The sequence below is a fragment of the Salmo trutta genome, chromosome 2 (assembly GCF_901001165.1).
Source record: "Salmo trutta chromosome 2, fSalTru1.1, whole genome shotgun sequence".
Classification (NCBI taxonomy): domain Eukaryota; kingdom Metazoa; phylum Chordata; class Actinopteri; order Salmoniformes; family Salmonidae; genus Salmo; species Salmo trutta.
The window spans coordinates 11104500-11121138 of record NC_042958.1 but is presented as its reverse complement, the minus strand read 5'-3'; the positions used below and the strand labels follow the sequence as shown (position 1 = coordinate 11121138).

Genomic DNA, 16639 nt, shown 5'->3' with positions numbered 1-16639 from the left:
TCAGCAGGATGTAGCTCCCACACTGGAAGTCTGAGGACGGGGTTAAGTCCTGCGGGTGTGGGATGCTGAGAGGGGTTAAAGCAGCCTTAATTTGGAACCAGCAGCTGGTTATCCAGGGAGACATAGTAATTAGACTGTGCCTTGCCCTGGCACAGTTGGATGAATACAGATCATCATCTTAATCATAGGGCTGATCATAGTGTAATCAGCGATGGCTACCATCATCACCATCGTCCTCTGTAGCAGCTGCAACAGCAGTAGATAGGCAGGTAAAATAGAGAGCAGAGGTTGCCATTTGGTACAGGCATAAACCTGGGTGCATTTTCATGCCAGCGACCTCCCGACGAGTCATTGTCACACTTCACAGCTTTGTTCCTTCCCTCAGGTGACTATTACTGTAATACTGCAATGGGGAAGCTATGATAAATACCACCCTGAAGTGTGTCTGTGTGCGCACAGAAGCTTTAGTACCCAGTGGATTCAGCACACCTCCTCAAATACTATTCATCACTGGGTCCTCACACACACACGCACACGCGCACACACCTTACAGCACCTCAGGCTATGGAGGTCTTTTTATATTCCATACCGTACTGTGCAGTTAGGAGATTGCATAATGTGAGTGCTATTCATGTTAAAGGGATAGTACACCAAATTACAAAATTACATATTTGTTTTTGTTCCTAGTAAGCAGTCTATTAACAATGACAGAGTACAATACTTTCTTTGGGTTTGTTTACGTTGCCACTGCCACCATCCGCTGATGTTAACATTGTCTAACCAACAACCGATGCAAGTCAATGTACCGGATATTAGCATGTTTTTAAATTTCATGCCCAACTCGTGTCAAAGGCTGTGTTTACACAGGCAGGCCAATTCTGCTATTTTTTCCCAATTATTGGAAAAAGATCTGATTCTGATCAAAAGACCAAGAACTGGGCAAAAGATCGGAATTGGTCTGTCTGTGTAAACAAAGCCAAAGTACCTTCAACCAAGTCAGTGAGATAGGCTACCAATTCCTTTCAAAGCATACACATCGAACAGATCTTTTAGTCAGAAGAACACAAAATATTGAAAAAAATACCCATTAATGCTTGTGTCATGGCATGCTCCGATCCCAAGCGTTGCTTTTTTCTTCAAAACCGTTAAAAAAAAAATAACCAGATAGTCATGCTTGAACTACTATCAAAGATATGACAAGTTTAAAAGAGTGAGAGATTAAAGTGTTATCGTCATTCATAATGAAAATAGCATGGCTATACAATTAGATATTACCATGGAGACTAGAGGCGTAGTCTAAATACAGAATTATCATTAAAATAACTTAATTGTAAACCTATTTATGTGCATGTAGGTACTACCACAATTCTATTTAGATTTCACTGAGAAAGTTGGTTTGCTAAGAAGTCAACAACAGAAGGTAAAAAGAAAGATACAGAACTATTGTATTTTCTTCTGTTTGTCCTACGTGTTTCAGTTTTAGTCAACAACAGATGCAAAACAGGTCCTTCGACTCCAAGAATACAGGTGCAAAACAGGTCCTTTGACTCCAAGAATTCATAAAACAAGATAACATTTTCTCTGTTTATTTCCATATCTGACTCTCTTTAATTTCATCTCACCTCAGTAATTCTCATGTGGCTTCTTCAACATAGACATAATACAATGTGGAACAATCAAATACTAGCAGCTCTGTGTACAGTTTATGAAAACTACTCCTGCCTTGGCAGTGAAATATCAATTAAACACATAAATATCAATTCAACACAAACTGTGGTTTGTAGACCTAGCCCCTCACTCATGTTTTGGTACGATTGGTAGGCTGACTATCACCTCTTCATGGTTTTTGTTCAGATCAATATCCAGTAACTAATCATCCCTATGTGCTGTTCAAATCTTATTTTGTTTCCTTCTGAAGAGAGAAAAAAGTCAAAACCGTTAGTTCAATAACATATTTGTGATCTTCAGTGCAGTTGAAGATGTTGATGGATCTCATCACACCACTCTGCATTGCAGACATTTTCCTGATGATACAAGACCATGAACTGCAGTGTAGTATTGCTTTCACTGATACTGCCATACTCGAGAGGCATGTGCATCGTATTTAAGTCTGTCTTTATATATTTTGATATTTCCATATGGAAATCATGATTCATCCATTTTTTTTGTGTCTGTTATATTTTTGCTATTTTTGCTCACTCCAATCTCAGCTTTAGAAAGACGTCTCATGGACCTCTGTGCTCTAATGAGTAAAAGCAAATGGAAATGTAGTTATGACCAGTGTTACAGGATTTCTCCATCTTTGCATTTTTATCACGTAGCCTACAGAGTAGCAAGGTAAACTGTGAAAACTGAGGATCGAAATGGAAGTTCAAATGAAAATGAATGACCTGATCTGTCTAGCCAGATAAGAGAGGGAGCAGTGGGAAAATAAAAAGCTGCCAAACAATACTTTTTTGGAGCGTCCTTTGTATGTTCAGCTTTAACAGTCTTATCACACAATCGTCAGAAACAGTCAAAAGATTTACCCTATGGTGTATCCTACAACCTTTAGTTAATATACTATATGCAAACTACACAGCATTATTTTTAATTACATTGCAACTGGAATTTCAGGGTTGCAGTCTAATTCATCTCAACTCAAGATACACGATACATTTCTATCTTAATCCTAGCCTTGTACCCTTCTGAACCGACACCTGCTTTTAAGAACATAGCAATTCAGAAGATCCAATGACAGTAGTTACAGTAGACATCGGAAGTAACCAACCAGAGGCCGTGGAACACCAGCTCTGGCCAATAAGAGGCTTTAAAAATAAAATGTCTCCCTGATGGGAAGAGTGGTGCCTCGGTGTCTGCTTCCACTGATGAGAAATCAACCCTCCTGTCATTGGGTTGTTATATGATACCAGGTGATCGATGCATCTCTCTCTTGGTTGGAAGTGGCAGCAGACAGATTTGGTAAAAGAAACATTAAAAAAAACATTATCACTGTAATGTACCATTATCCCTGTAATGTACCATTATCCCTGTAATGTACCATTATCACTGTTCCATATGTCTGGACTTAGCTTTAGCCAATTAAGAATTACAAGCCAGGAAACGAGGGGGTGAGAGAGTGGGATAGAGATAGTGACAAAGAGATGGAGAGAGAATGAGCTGTGTGTGTGTGTGTGTGTGTGTGTGAGAGAGAGAGAGAATGAGTTGTGTGTGTGTATGACAGAGAGAATGAGCCGTATGTGTGTGTGTGTGAGAGAGAGAGAGAATGAGTCGTGTGTGTGTATGACAGAGAGAATGAGCCGTATGTGTGTGTGTGAGAGAGAGAAAATGAGTTGTGTGTGTGTGTATGAAAGAGAGAATGAGCTGTGTGTGTGTGTGTGTGTGTGTGTGTGTGTGTGTGTGTGTGTGTGTGAGAGAGAGAGAGAGAGAGAGAATGAGCCGTGTGTGTGTGAGGGAGAAAGAGAGAGAGAGAGAGAGAGAGAATGAGTCGTGTGTGTGTGTGTGTGTGTGTGTGTGTGTGTGTGTGTGTGTGAGAGAGAGAGAATGAGCCGTGTGTGTGTGAGGGAGAAAGAGAGAGAGAGAGAGAGAGAATGAGTCGTGGGTGTGTGTGTGTGTGTGTGTGTGTGTGTGTGTGTGTGTGTGTGTGTGTGTGTGTGTGTGTGTGTGTGTGTGTGTGTGTGTGTGTGTGTGTGTGTGTGTGCGTGTGTGCGTGCATGCGTGTGACAGAGAAAAACTGAAGAAAGGGGGAGATAAAAAGGCAATAAGTTGAGAGAGAAGAACAGACGCTGTAGCTAAGAGGGAGAGTGTAATAGCAGAATAGTAACAGCAGAAGCACACCTGTGGAATGCACCAATATGTGACCTTGGTTGGGAGGTGGAGGGGATTCTGGACCATCACCAAACCAAAGCCCTATCAACCTTGTTTTCCCATAGCAGCTTCAGTAGCTCCTCTGTTCTCTGGAGCTAGCGCATGCACACACACACGCACGCACGCACGTGCACACGCGCACACACACGCACGTGCGCGCACACACACACACACACGCACACACGCACACGTACGCACACCCATGCACGCGCGCGCACACACACACACGCACACACACACACGCGCACGCACACACGCACGCGCACGCACACACACACACACACACACACACACACACACACACACACACACACACACACACACACACACACACACACACACACACACACAGCTGCTTGGGATTAACAGTTTTATCTCTGTGGAGCATCCAATTGGAGAAAGGCCTTTACCAGGTGGGTCAGCGAAAGTCATGATCCTCCACATGACGCTTATCTAGGTTCTCTCAACACCCTCTGCTCACACAGAAACCGGATGCACGGTCCATCGAAGGGTTTGGGTCAAGGGGTAGGGCCGGCTAAATACATTCAGGCGTGCTTGAAAAGGGCTTCCTACCCGCAGAACATAAGTGAGAGAAACTCAGGAGAATATTCCTTCAGTCCTTGTCAACATTAGTTCCACAAAGAGAGAAACAGGGAGGACCAATCAGCGCTTTAATAAGGAATTCATCTGTTGATTGAAGTTCCCTTGGGGGTTTGTGTACAGTGAGCTTTCACCAACCAAACACATAGAAAAACACCTAGGCTGTGTTTAATAGGCCGGAAAACAAAAATAAGCATTTCTTATTGGACAAGTTTGGATTGTAACTCTTGGTTTCGGGCCGTTTTCTTCCATTTCGGGCCCACTGAACACAACCCTGACTTTGTCTGAACCAATCATTCTGCCAAACGTGCTCCATGTCATCAAAAGGCATCATGCATACATGGACACTGGCAAAAATGGCCACTTTCACCACACATGCTGGCGATGGAAGCTGGGTGTGTAATGTACATTTGGGATGTTTTTGTTTGTTTTACTTTTCGGTCAGTGTCATTGTTACAATGTTACATGTACCACAGAATCATGCTGAAAACAGTTATCTAAAAAAAACAGTTTGTTTTTCAGTTTATGGATAAACAATCACTTGTTGTGTTATGTTCATTAACCATATATCATACAAGTAATTTGGTTGTGAGAACGCACGCTTGAGTTTGTGTGAATATGTTCACCTCCAAAATGCAATATTCATTGTGTCTGTTGGTGTGTGTCTATGTATGAGTGTATAATTATCCAACAAGTATGTATTCAATCTTTCTATAGATATTCCTTATTGTTAAGTTCCTACAGTAGTATAGAATATGCATCCATCTGTGTGTGTATGCATATACAAGGCTGTACTTTTCATTTCGCAGGAGGACGGGTCATAGAATATGAAAGAACTGTTCTGTTGGCAGTTGGGGAGTAACAGAGTTGTGCAGTTTCCTTTGAAGAGCCGGGAGCTCTGGGATAGAACCAGGCTACAGACCCGGGCTGGGCAGTGCTAAGCTGGGAGGTGCTTTCATAGATACATGAGGAAAAACGAAGGAGATGGGGAACGAGAGATGAAATCTTGTAGTCTGTGCACAGCAAAGTTATAGGCTGACAGTTTTTTGGAAAGAAAACTTGCTGTGGGCCTTTTTTTTGGGGGGGGGGCTACTGGGTAAGGGGCCTTCATCTGGTAGCAGGCGATTGACGAGAGGGAGGGGCTTCTGGGGGGCTTTTGAATCACTTCTGGGTGAACAAGGCTCCGATGGTGACTCCAGCGGCTCCCAGGGCGGCCAGGCCGAACACTGTCTTTAGGTACGGCCAGGAGTGAGAGATCCTCTGCTGCTCATAGATCTCCACAAAGGCGTCCTGAGAGAGGGAGAGGGAGAGGGAGAGGGAGAGGGAGAGGGAGACGGGGAGAGAGACGGGGAGAGAGAGAGGGAGAGGGAGAGGGAGAGGGAGAGGGAGAGGGAGAGGGAGACGGGGAGAGAGACGGGGAGAGAGACGGGGAGAGAGATGGGGAGAGGGAGAGGGAGAGGGAGAGGGAGAGGGAGACGGGGAGAGAGACGGGGAGAGAGACGGGGAGAGAGAGAGGGAGAGCGAGAGGGAGAGGGAGAGGGAGAGGGAGAGGGAGAGAGAGATGGGGAGAGAGACGGGGAGAGGGAGAGCGAGAGCGAGAGGGAGAGGGAGAGGGAGAGGGAGAGGGAGAGGGAGAGGGAGAGAGAGAGGGAGACGGGGAGAGACGGGGAGAGAGACGGGGAGAGAGAGAGGTTAGTATCACCATCATCAAAGCCACCCTTTAACATTACATCTGTTCTTTATTCTGGTTACTGAACATTCACCTGCTGTGTATGTGACTTTGTTACATTATCAGTTTGTGTCCCATCAAGCCCTGAGTGTACAAGACATTAGGAACACCTTCCTAATATTGTGTTGCATCCCCATTTTGCCCTCAGAACAGCCTCAATTCGTCAGGGCATGGACTCTACAAGGTGTCTACAGCGTTCCACAGGGATGCTGGCCAATGTTGACTCCAATGCTTCCCACAGTTGTGTCAAGTTGGCTGAATGTCCTTTGGGTGGTGGATCATTCTTGATACACACGGGAAACTGTTGAGCGTGAAAAACCCAGCAGCATTGCAGTTCTTGACACAAACCGGTGCACCTGACACCTACTACTATACCCCATTTAAATGCACTTAAATATTTTGTTTTGTCCGTTCACTCTCTGAATGGCACACATACACAATCCATTTCTCAATTGTCTCAAGGCTTAAAAATCCTTCTTTAACCCGTCTCCTCCCCTTCATCTACACTGATTGAAGTGGATTTAACAAGTGACATCAATAAGCGATCATAGCTTTCACCTGATTCACCTGGTCAGTCTATGTCATGGAAATGTTTTGTCCACTCAGTGTATGTATAGGCACTAGGCATCAGGAAACCCAAACCCCCCTGGGCCTTGGTCCAGCAAGGTCTCAATGACAATGGCTGCATGTGGCCCAGATCTCTGTGGCTCTACTCCTGAGCCTCCCCTGTCTGTGGTACACATAGGGACAAAAGACAGGAACAGACAACCATGTCTCACAGCCAGCCTCTCAGTAAGAAAGAGAATAATGCCTCACACACACACACACACACACACACACACACACACACACACACACACACACACACACACACACACACAGAAATAGAGACTTTTCAGGTCATTATGGTGACTTTTCAGATCATTGTGGTGACTTTTCAGATCATTGTGGTGACTTTTCAGGTCATTATGGTGACTTTTCAGATCATTGTGGTGACTTTTCAGGTCATTGTGGTGACTTTTCAGGTCATTGTGGTGACTTTTCAGGTTTTATGGTGACTTTCAGGACATTTTGTTTCTGATAAGGTAGGAAAACTTGTACACACACACACACACACACACACACACACACACACACACACACACACACACACACACACACACACACACACACACACACACACACACACACTTTTCAGGTCATTATGGTGACTTTTTAGGTCATTGTGGTGACTTTTCAGGTCATTGTGGTGACTTTTCAGGTCATTATGGTGACTTTTCAGGTCATTGTGGTGACTTTTCAGGTCAATATGGTAACTTTTCAGGTCATTGTGGTGACTTTTCAGGTCAATATGGTAACTTTTCAGGTCATTGTGGTGACTTTTCAGGTCATTGTGGTGACTTTTCAGGTCATTGTGGTGACTTTTCAGGTCATTGTGGTGACTTTTCAGGTTTTATGGTGACTTTCAGGACATTTTGTTTCTGATAAGGTAGGAAAACTTGTACACACACACACACACACACACACACACACACACACACACACACACTTTTCAGGTCATTATGGTGACTTTTTAGGTCATTGTGGTGACTTTTCAGGTCATTGTGGTGACTTTTCAGGTCATTATGGTAACTTTTCAGGTCATTGTGGTGACTTTTCAGGTCAATATGGTAACTTTTCAGGTCATTGTGGTGACTTTTCAGGTCAATAGGGTAACTTTTCAGGTCATTGTGGTGACTTTTCAGGTCATTGTGGTGACTTTTCAGGTCATTGTGGTGACTTTTCAGGTCATTGTGGTGACTTTTCAGGTTTTATGGTGACTTTCAGGACATTTTGTTTCTGATAAGGTAGGAAAACTTGTACACACACACACGTACACACACACACACACACACACACACACACACACACACACACACACACACACACACACACATTTACGCTCCTTCTTTGCCAGGCATAGCAAGACCAAAACATCAAATTCTACACGACTATGAACCACATGTAAATGTATCTCAGCATATCTTGGTTTGCAACAGGTTCTTCCCCAAATGACCAGTTACAAGGAAACGTTCAGGTTCTTCCCCCTGGGTGTTCAGTGTAGTGTAATTGTAATATAATAAGCAAGGGGATAACCCTAATGAATCACTGTTCCTGGTAATACTTTGCTTTTTATTACTAGTTGGAAAAAATTTCATCTGATGCAATATAATCCCACTGCAGCTCCTCTAGATGGAACCTTTACAAAGTTAGTTTAAGAGGATGTAATACTGCCTCAGGTGCTAGACTGCCTCCAGTGTTTGACGTATTTTGGTCGACATCGAAGGCTGTTTTATCACTGTAAACACTGTTACTGTGTGTGGTTGTGACCTGTGACCCCAGGTTGTGCAGTAGGAGCTGGGTATGTAACACTGTATTCACAAAGCTTCACAAATGTGTGTGTTTCTTTTTTACAGCCAGAACTCTATGGCCAGAACCCTAGATCCTAGTGTGTGTGTGTGTGTGTGTGTGTGTGTGTGTGTGTGTGTGTGTGTGTGTGTGTGTGTGTGTGTGTGTGTGTGTGTGTGTGTGTGTGTGTGTGTGTGTGTGTGTGTGTGTGTGTGTGTGTGTGTGTGTGTGTGTGTGCGTGGTTGTAAGGCATTTCACTGTACTTGTGCATGTGACATTCAGACTTGAAACTTGAAACTAGATTGAATACTAGTGTGCCTACGATTTCTTCCCCCCTCCCCATACACAGAGGAGTAGCCTGCTTAATAAGTAAAGCCACATTGTTTTTATTGCAGCGTATTTGAACCGTATTACACTTGGCACAGACTCTCATCTGCAGCTCAAACCCGTCATCTGCGTTCAGCGTTCCACAACGTGCTGCCTGGGAGGAGGGTAACAGACTGTAAAAAGGAAGCTTCCCCAACGTGCTGCCTGGGAGGAGGGTAACAGACTGTAAAAAGGAAGCTTCCCCAACGTGCTGCATGGGAGAAGGTTAACCCACAACCGCCGCACATCAAAACCAGTTAGAGCAGATGACGAGACGTGAAGGGGAGGAAAGAGAGAGAAAGGGGGGGGAGAAGGAGAGGGGTAGAGGCGTGCTCTGGTGCTGGGATGTTAACCCACAGCTGCACATCAAAACCAGTCAGAGTAGACGAGACGTGGAGGGAAGAGGAGAGACAGAGAGCAAGAAGACCTAGCTCAAGAAGACCTAGCTCAAGAAGACCTAGCTCAAGAAGACCTAGCTCAAGAAGACCTAGCTCAAGAAGACCTAGCTCAAGAAGACCTAGCTCAAGTCAGAGCGCTGATGCAATATTCAGCACCATTTATCCAGAGGTGTAGCTCACACAAGTCTGTCTTCATAGTCCAGAATCATCCTCTAGTTAGAATGGATAGGCCAACGAAGTTGGATTTAAGTCTTGGAGTAATCCCAATTTCCCATACACACATACCTTCCCTCATTCTACACTAAATGTCACTGAGGAAAAAGCACGTCATGGATCTTTTCTCTGACAGCCACGGGTCAATATCCTGTGTCTTGTATGACGAGCACAGCATCATATCATGTACTTAATCCCCTCTCTTCCAGAAATATCATGTTTATAGCCATCCTTCCCACTTCCAATATTCACCCACGCTGCTTACTGCAGTAAAGATGATCAATTGAAAAGTGCATCATTCAAAGTGTTCAATTACGAGAACAATTTCTCTACATTTCCACCACTCAGCAAAAAAAGAGATTGATGACATTATGGGAAATTCCTTGATTGCTCAGTCTGGTCATACAGAGGCGTGACAGCATCACAATAGGAACTGCCTCTACTTGTCTCATTAGCTTATTCATAAACGTTGTCCTATCACGGCTAATTACATTAATAGATTCCAGCTGGGGGAACAGTTGTCCAGACGAGTACAGTTGATCATGCATATCCAGCGTTAACAAAGCAACTTTGTGCATGTACTGTAAAGAGTAGATGTCACACTGGTTCCCTGTTGTCACAGTTGTTTCCACTGTCGTGCTTCCACAGTATGGGGCTATACACTAGCACTGACAAGAGAGCTGTCCAAAACATGGACATACGTCAGTCCAAAGATACCAACGCTGGTTTGATGTCATGGTTTATTCCATTCTCTCGACTCGTTTGTTCCCCCTCTGGCCAGATAGAGCAGACGTGCAGTGTGTATTTCATTATGACACACAAGCAAGGGCTATTAGGTGTTTACACCTGCAACAACAGCTGCTTTGTTGATCACCTGATACACACACACACTCTGTCCCCTCTCTCTCCTCTATCTCTCTCTCCCTACCCTCTCTCTCCTCCTCTATCTCTCTCTCCCTACCCTCTCTCTCCTCCTCTATCTCTCTCTCCCTACCCTCTCTCTCCTCCTCTATCTCTCTCTCTCCCTACCCTCTCTCCTCCTCTATCTCTCTTTCTCTCCCTACCCTCTCTCTCCTCCTCTATCTCTCTCTCTCCCTACCCTCTCTCTCCTCTATCTCTCTCTCCCTACCCTCTCTCTCCTCCACTATCTCTCTCTCTCTCCCTACCCTCTCTCTCCTCCTCTATCTCTCTCCCTACCCTCTCTCTCCTCCTCTATCTCTCTCTCCCTACCCTCTCTCTCCTCCTCTATCTCTCTCTCCCTACCCTCTCTCTCCTCCTCTATCTCTCTCTCCCTACCCTCTCTCTCCCTACCCTCTCTCTCTCTCCCTACCCTCTTTCTCTCTTCAGGTTACTTTATGGTGCTGTCCTCTCCAATGGCTTCCATTCCTCCTCGTCTAATGTTTTGCTCTCACAAATACAAGAGCAGGTCCCCAAGGAATGCAATGACTTTAATTTGGAGTAAACCTTTCTTAGCAGCTATCCTGTTTGCTAGCCAGAGGGTCGGTGACAGACAGGACCCCTTGGATTTCCAACATGTTGACAGGTTGGCTACCTCCATCCCTGTTTGCTTTACGTTTTTCCCCCCACCTCGGCAAACATTGTCACTCGGCAAGCTTCCGGCGTGTGTTTGAACAGACCGGCTCTGTTTGCCCAAGGCCAGTACTAATAACCTCTGAACGCAGCTCTGACTTTTAGATGGAGCAGCTGAGCTAGCTAGCTGAGCCAAAGATGATCTGTTATATTGACAAGATGGACCAGTGACCGGTCTAAACAATGGAAATACATGTCCTCAAAGATAGAAGGCGAGAGCAGGCGAGATCAGGTGGGACCATTCTAGCCAATGAAAGGGCAGATATGCGTGTGAACATTTTTGCAGAAATGCCACGTGTCCACTTATTATCAGTGCATTTGTAACAACCTAGCCATTACAAAACTTCTATTCAATCAAATTAGCCTAATGTAGCAAATTAATAATTACATTTTATGTTGACCAAATTCAACATTCTCTCATTGACCTCCAAACAAAAATTCCTGGTCTTATTTTTGTGGACTGATTTTGGGGCGGAGTAAACCCACTTGCTTCGCCAGTGCTGTCATGGCCACCAGGATATACTAGCCTACTTGTTCGGGCTTACGTAATGTTAACAGCGATGTGAATGAAAAAAAGTGGCCACTATGTAAAGATGTCAGTAAATATTAGTAAAGGGTAAGTTGTGAATCTTCCGAATGTGACATCTGACCATTGCTCTATAAACAGATGTGATTCTTTGTTATGCAGACTTTGCAGAAGCTTTATATGCATCCTAAGAAGTAGTGTTACTGACATCTCTTTACAAACAAAACGCTGACATTTACTCAACCTGAAAATGGCGCCAACATGCAGGGCTGCCTCGCTTCTTGCTCTTAGGAAACTTTGCAGTATTTAGTTTTTTTTATGTATTATTTCTTACATTGTTAGCCCAGAATTTGTGTGGGGTTATTACATACACCTGGGAACAATTATTGGATATCAGAGCGGCGATAACTCACCAGCACTACCAGCATCACGACCAGGAATACAAATTTCCCGAAGCAGAATCTTTGTTCGCATCTCACAGGGCAATTGAACTGACTCCAGAAGCCGACCCAAAACAATGGAGGTGAAGGAGAGGTACTCGGAGTGGTCTTCTAGTCCAATTTAGGAGACGCACACACCACCCACCGCTTCCGAGTATATTACTCGCTAATGTTCAGTCTCTGGATAATAAAGTTGACGAGCTCAGGGCGCGAGTCTCTTTCCAGAGAGACATTAGGGATTGTAACATACTCTGCTTCACGGAAACATGGCTCTCTCGGGATATACGCGCAGACAGGAATAAATATCTCTCCGGGAAGAAGAAGGGCAGGGGTGTATGTTTCATGATTAACGACTCATGGTGTAATTGTGATAACATACAGGAACTCAAGTCCTTTTGTTCACTTGATCTAGAATACCTCACAATCAAATGCTGACCGTATTATTTGCCAAGAGAATTCTCATCGGTTATAGCCACGGTGAAGGTAGGAAACAACACCTCCACTTCTCTGATCCTCAATACTGGGGTCCCACAAGGACGTGTGCTCAGTCCCCTCCTGTATTCCCTGTTCACCCATGACTGCATGGCCAAGCACGCCTCCAACGCAATCATCAAGTTTGCAGATGACACAACAGTAGTATGGGAAGGTGAGGGCTCTGGGAGTGTGGTAGCAGGAAAATAACCTCTCACTCAACGTCAACAAAACAAAGGAGATGATTGTGGACTTCAGGAAACAGTAGAGGGTACACCCCCCCTATCCACATCGACGGTACTGCAGTGGAGAAGATGGAAAGCGTCAAGTTCCTCGGCGTACACATCACTGACAAACTGAAATGGTCCACTCACACAGACATTGTGGTGAAGAAGGTGCAACAGCACCTCTTCAACCTCAGGAAGCTGAAGAAATTTGGCATGTCACCTAAAACCCTCACAAACTTTTACAGGTAGACAATCAAGAGCATCCTGTTGGGCTGTATCACTGCTTGGTATGGCAACTGCACCGCCTACAACCGCAGGGCTCTCCAGAGGGTGGTGCGTTCTGCCCAACGCATCACTGCGGGCAAACTACCTGCCCTCCAGGACACCTACAGCACCCGATGTCACAGGAAGGCCAAAAATATCATCAAGGACAACAACCACCTGAGCCACTGCCTGTTCACCTCGTTATCATCCAGAAGGCGAGGTCAGTACAAGAGCATCAAAGCTGGGACCGAGAGACTGAAAAACAGCTTCTATCTCAAGGCCATCAGACTGTTAAACAGCCATCACAAGCACATAGAGGCTGCTGCCTAGACTTGAAATCACTGGCCTCTTTAATAAATGGAACACTAGTCACTTTAATAATGTCTACATATCTTGCATTACCCATCTCATATGTATAACTGTTTCCTATACTATTCTACTGTGTCTTATTCTATGCCGCTCTGACATTGCTCGTCCATATATTTTACATTCTTAATTCCATTCCGTTACTAGATTTGTGTGTATTGGGTATATGTTGAGTAATTGTTAGATATTACTTGTTAGATATTACTGCACTGACAGAGCTAGAAGCACAAGCATTTCGCTACACCCGCAATAACATCTGCTAAACACATATATGTAACCAATAATAATTTTTGATTTGACCCATCAGTGTACCTATTCTTCAACAACCTGATTAGCGCAATGATAACTGACTTCCTTGGAATATCAATAGCAATACTACCTAAAAACAGCCAACCAAGCCCTTTCCCAGAGTTTTCCCTAATGGATTGGATCAGAGCCCAGGTAATGTGACAAAGCCAGCCAAATGTGACAGGCTCTGACTCACTGTACCCTTACATGGGTTATTAGGGGTTTGAGGTCGTTTAATCCAGGGGGATTAGCCAAATGGATGGGATTTAGACAGATTTGCATGAGATGCTGATTAGGGCATCAGACTGGGTAATGGAGGAATGCTTCATCTGGGGAGTTATCTCTGTCGGTTCACTGGGGGTTCAGCATGATGGGATGGCTCACTGTGGAGAGACGATCAAACTCATAAGTGCACTCTTTCTCTTTCCTCTCTCTCATTTCCTTATTCCTGGGTCTCTTTCCTCTCTCTCATATACATATCCCTGGGTCTCTTTCCTCTCTCTCATATCCATATCCCAGAGTCTCTCACCTCTATCATACACATCCCTCTCTGTTTGTTCTTTATCTCTGTCTCTGGGCTTGATTCAATCCATAGCGCTGAAGTTCTGTGCTGTAGCGCGGTTGAAATTTAAAGTGAATTTCCGATTGAGCCAACATACGCAGCGTTTAGTGTGAATGCAGTCTACACGGGAACATTGCTTTTAAATTTATTGCGTTGTAGTACAGGTCTTCAGCGCTATGGATTTAATTGAGCCCTCTGTCTCTCACTCCACCTCTCTCTACTTACATACATTAACTAGGACATATATATATATATATACAGTGCATTCGGAAAGTATTCAGACCCCTTAACTTTTTCCACATTTTGTTACGTTACATCCTTATTCCAAATAGGGCTATCTTCTTTATTCCATCCATACCTTGTCACAACACAACTGATTGGCTCAAACTCATTAAGAAGGAAAGAAATTCCACAAATTAACTTTTAACAAAGAACACCTGTTAATTGAAATGCATTCCAGGTGACTAGCTCATGAAGCTGGTTGAGAGAATACCAAGAGTGTGCAAAGCTGTCATCAAGGCAAAGGGTGGCTACTTTGAAGAATCTCAAATATAAAATATATTTTGATTTGTTTTGGTTACCACATGATTCCATATGTTTTATTTCATAGTTTTGATGTCTTCACTATTATTCTGTAATGTAGAAAATAGTCAAAATAATGAAAAACCCTTGAATGAGTAGGTGTTCTAAAACTTTTGACCGGTTGTGTATAACCAGAGTCTATACCAGGTAATCGCCTTTGATCAAATGACGTAGGTGGTCCAATTCCAGGTGAGGTAGTCTTCTTAATGTGGAAGGACTGAGAAAAATCCCTTGTTGTTCTTAGTGTAAAACAAAAAGAGATTGGTTATTCTCAAAGCTCCAACAAAGGACTACCTCTTGGATTCTTGTCAGGCAGGGAGTTGAGAATGAGAATAGGAACGTTGAGGGCTTTGCCCTGCTCAGGCACCTGTCACATGTTGGCAACAACACATCCCCCCTGCCTCTCATTTGTGCTGAAAAACCTCCACTGACCCCAACCCACACACAGATTTTATTAAGAGGGCCTCTTTTCTGGCAGGCATAAAAAAAATAGTTTAACGGTTTTAGATTGCCAGAAGGATGTCGCAATAGAGGAGAAAGGAAGCAAAACTCTCTGAAAAAGGGGAGGCTTCCGATTCAGGCCTACCCACTGTGTCAGGTGACAGTTGACCTGTTGTTTGCGTCAAAAGCCAGGCCCTTTGATTCATTGTTGTAAGTTCAAGGAAAGAAAGTAAATCGTATTGCCTTGGAGCTTTTGGTTGTGGCATCAATTGACAATGCTGGGATTCTACACAGAATAACATTGACTGTGTGTGTGTGTTTCCTTTAATTTGAGTCTCTTAAGGAGAAAACAAGGCCTTAGTTCATGTCATGGCCTCCAGGTCTCTGGCTTTGTCACGTCACATGTCAAGTGTAGTCAGTCCTGGAAAATTATGAGCTCAGACAATCAAACACTCTTGAGTTTAAGAATGCAATTATTTGTTGATCTACTTGCTGCCTATCCCATGATGCACTGTGTGTTTAGCTCACAGGCCTCCTATGAGCCTTACCCTAACACATTATGACAAGCCATACCCTAACACATTGACAAACTTTCACACAGCCATTAACCTGAGTCAACCCATCCCAACTGACAACTGTACCATACAGCCAAGAAGGCCTCAGGTCTCATAACCCCAGAGCTGAACACGAATGTCTCCATCCATCCAATCACGTGGAAGCATGACTCTGGGTAAGGTTTTTCGGTCATGTTTTCAACCATCAGAGCGGATTAATTAGCTGGCCACAGATATAAAAGCACCATGGGAGAGGGAACAAGGCACGATTAACACTGCACTGCCTAAGAAGAGGAGTGTGTAGAGCTGTGGCAGTCATGACATTTGTCAGCTGGTGATCGTCATGCAAATATCTGCCAGTCTCACTTTAATTGACCGCTAATTAACATAAAAAACATTTAGCATCTTGTGGCTTCCACGCATAGCCTACAAGCCACTGATGCGGACCCTTGGAACATCTACATTTCAAAAAAGTTGTATAAATCAACGTAATAGCCTGCACCATCACAATAAATCCATTATTTATTTTAGACAGGTCTAAAGAAACATGATATGAAGAAAATGTAGTCTATTTCAGAAGAACAGAATAGCATACTCTGAGTTGTCCTTATGTTAGGCCCTGATCTGGCTATGTCAAATGTCTGTGCGCTACACAAGTTCATTTAGCAGACAACATTTGCTAAGAATTCTGTGCCATTATTTTACATATTATTTTATAGTATGAAGAATACTATTAAACAAAGCTGAATAAAATAGAACGAATATTT

At 43.9% G+C, this 16639-nt stretch overlaps 1 protein-coding gene across 1 annotated transcript in view; it reads right to left on the bottom strand.

Moving 5' to 3' along the window:
* Positions 1-1570: 1570 nt before the first annotated feature.
* LOC115150453 (apoptosis regulator Bcl-2-like) overlaps positions 1571-16639 on the bottom strand; it is an 80612-nt gene continuing 65543 nt past the window's right edge. The window contains exons 2-3 of the mRNA XM_029693768.1: positions 4278-5757; positions 1571-2929 (exon numbers count right to left, since the gene is read on the bottom strand). Of these exons, the coding sequence (XP_029549628.1) occupies positions 5629-5757 (129 nt within the window). The 3' untranslated portion in view covers positions 1571-2929; positions 4278-5628. The remainder of the gene's footprint in view (positions 2930-4277; positions 5758-16639) is intronic.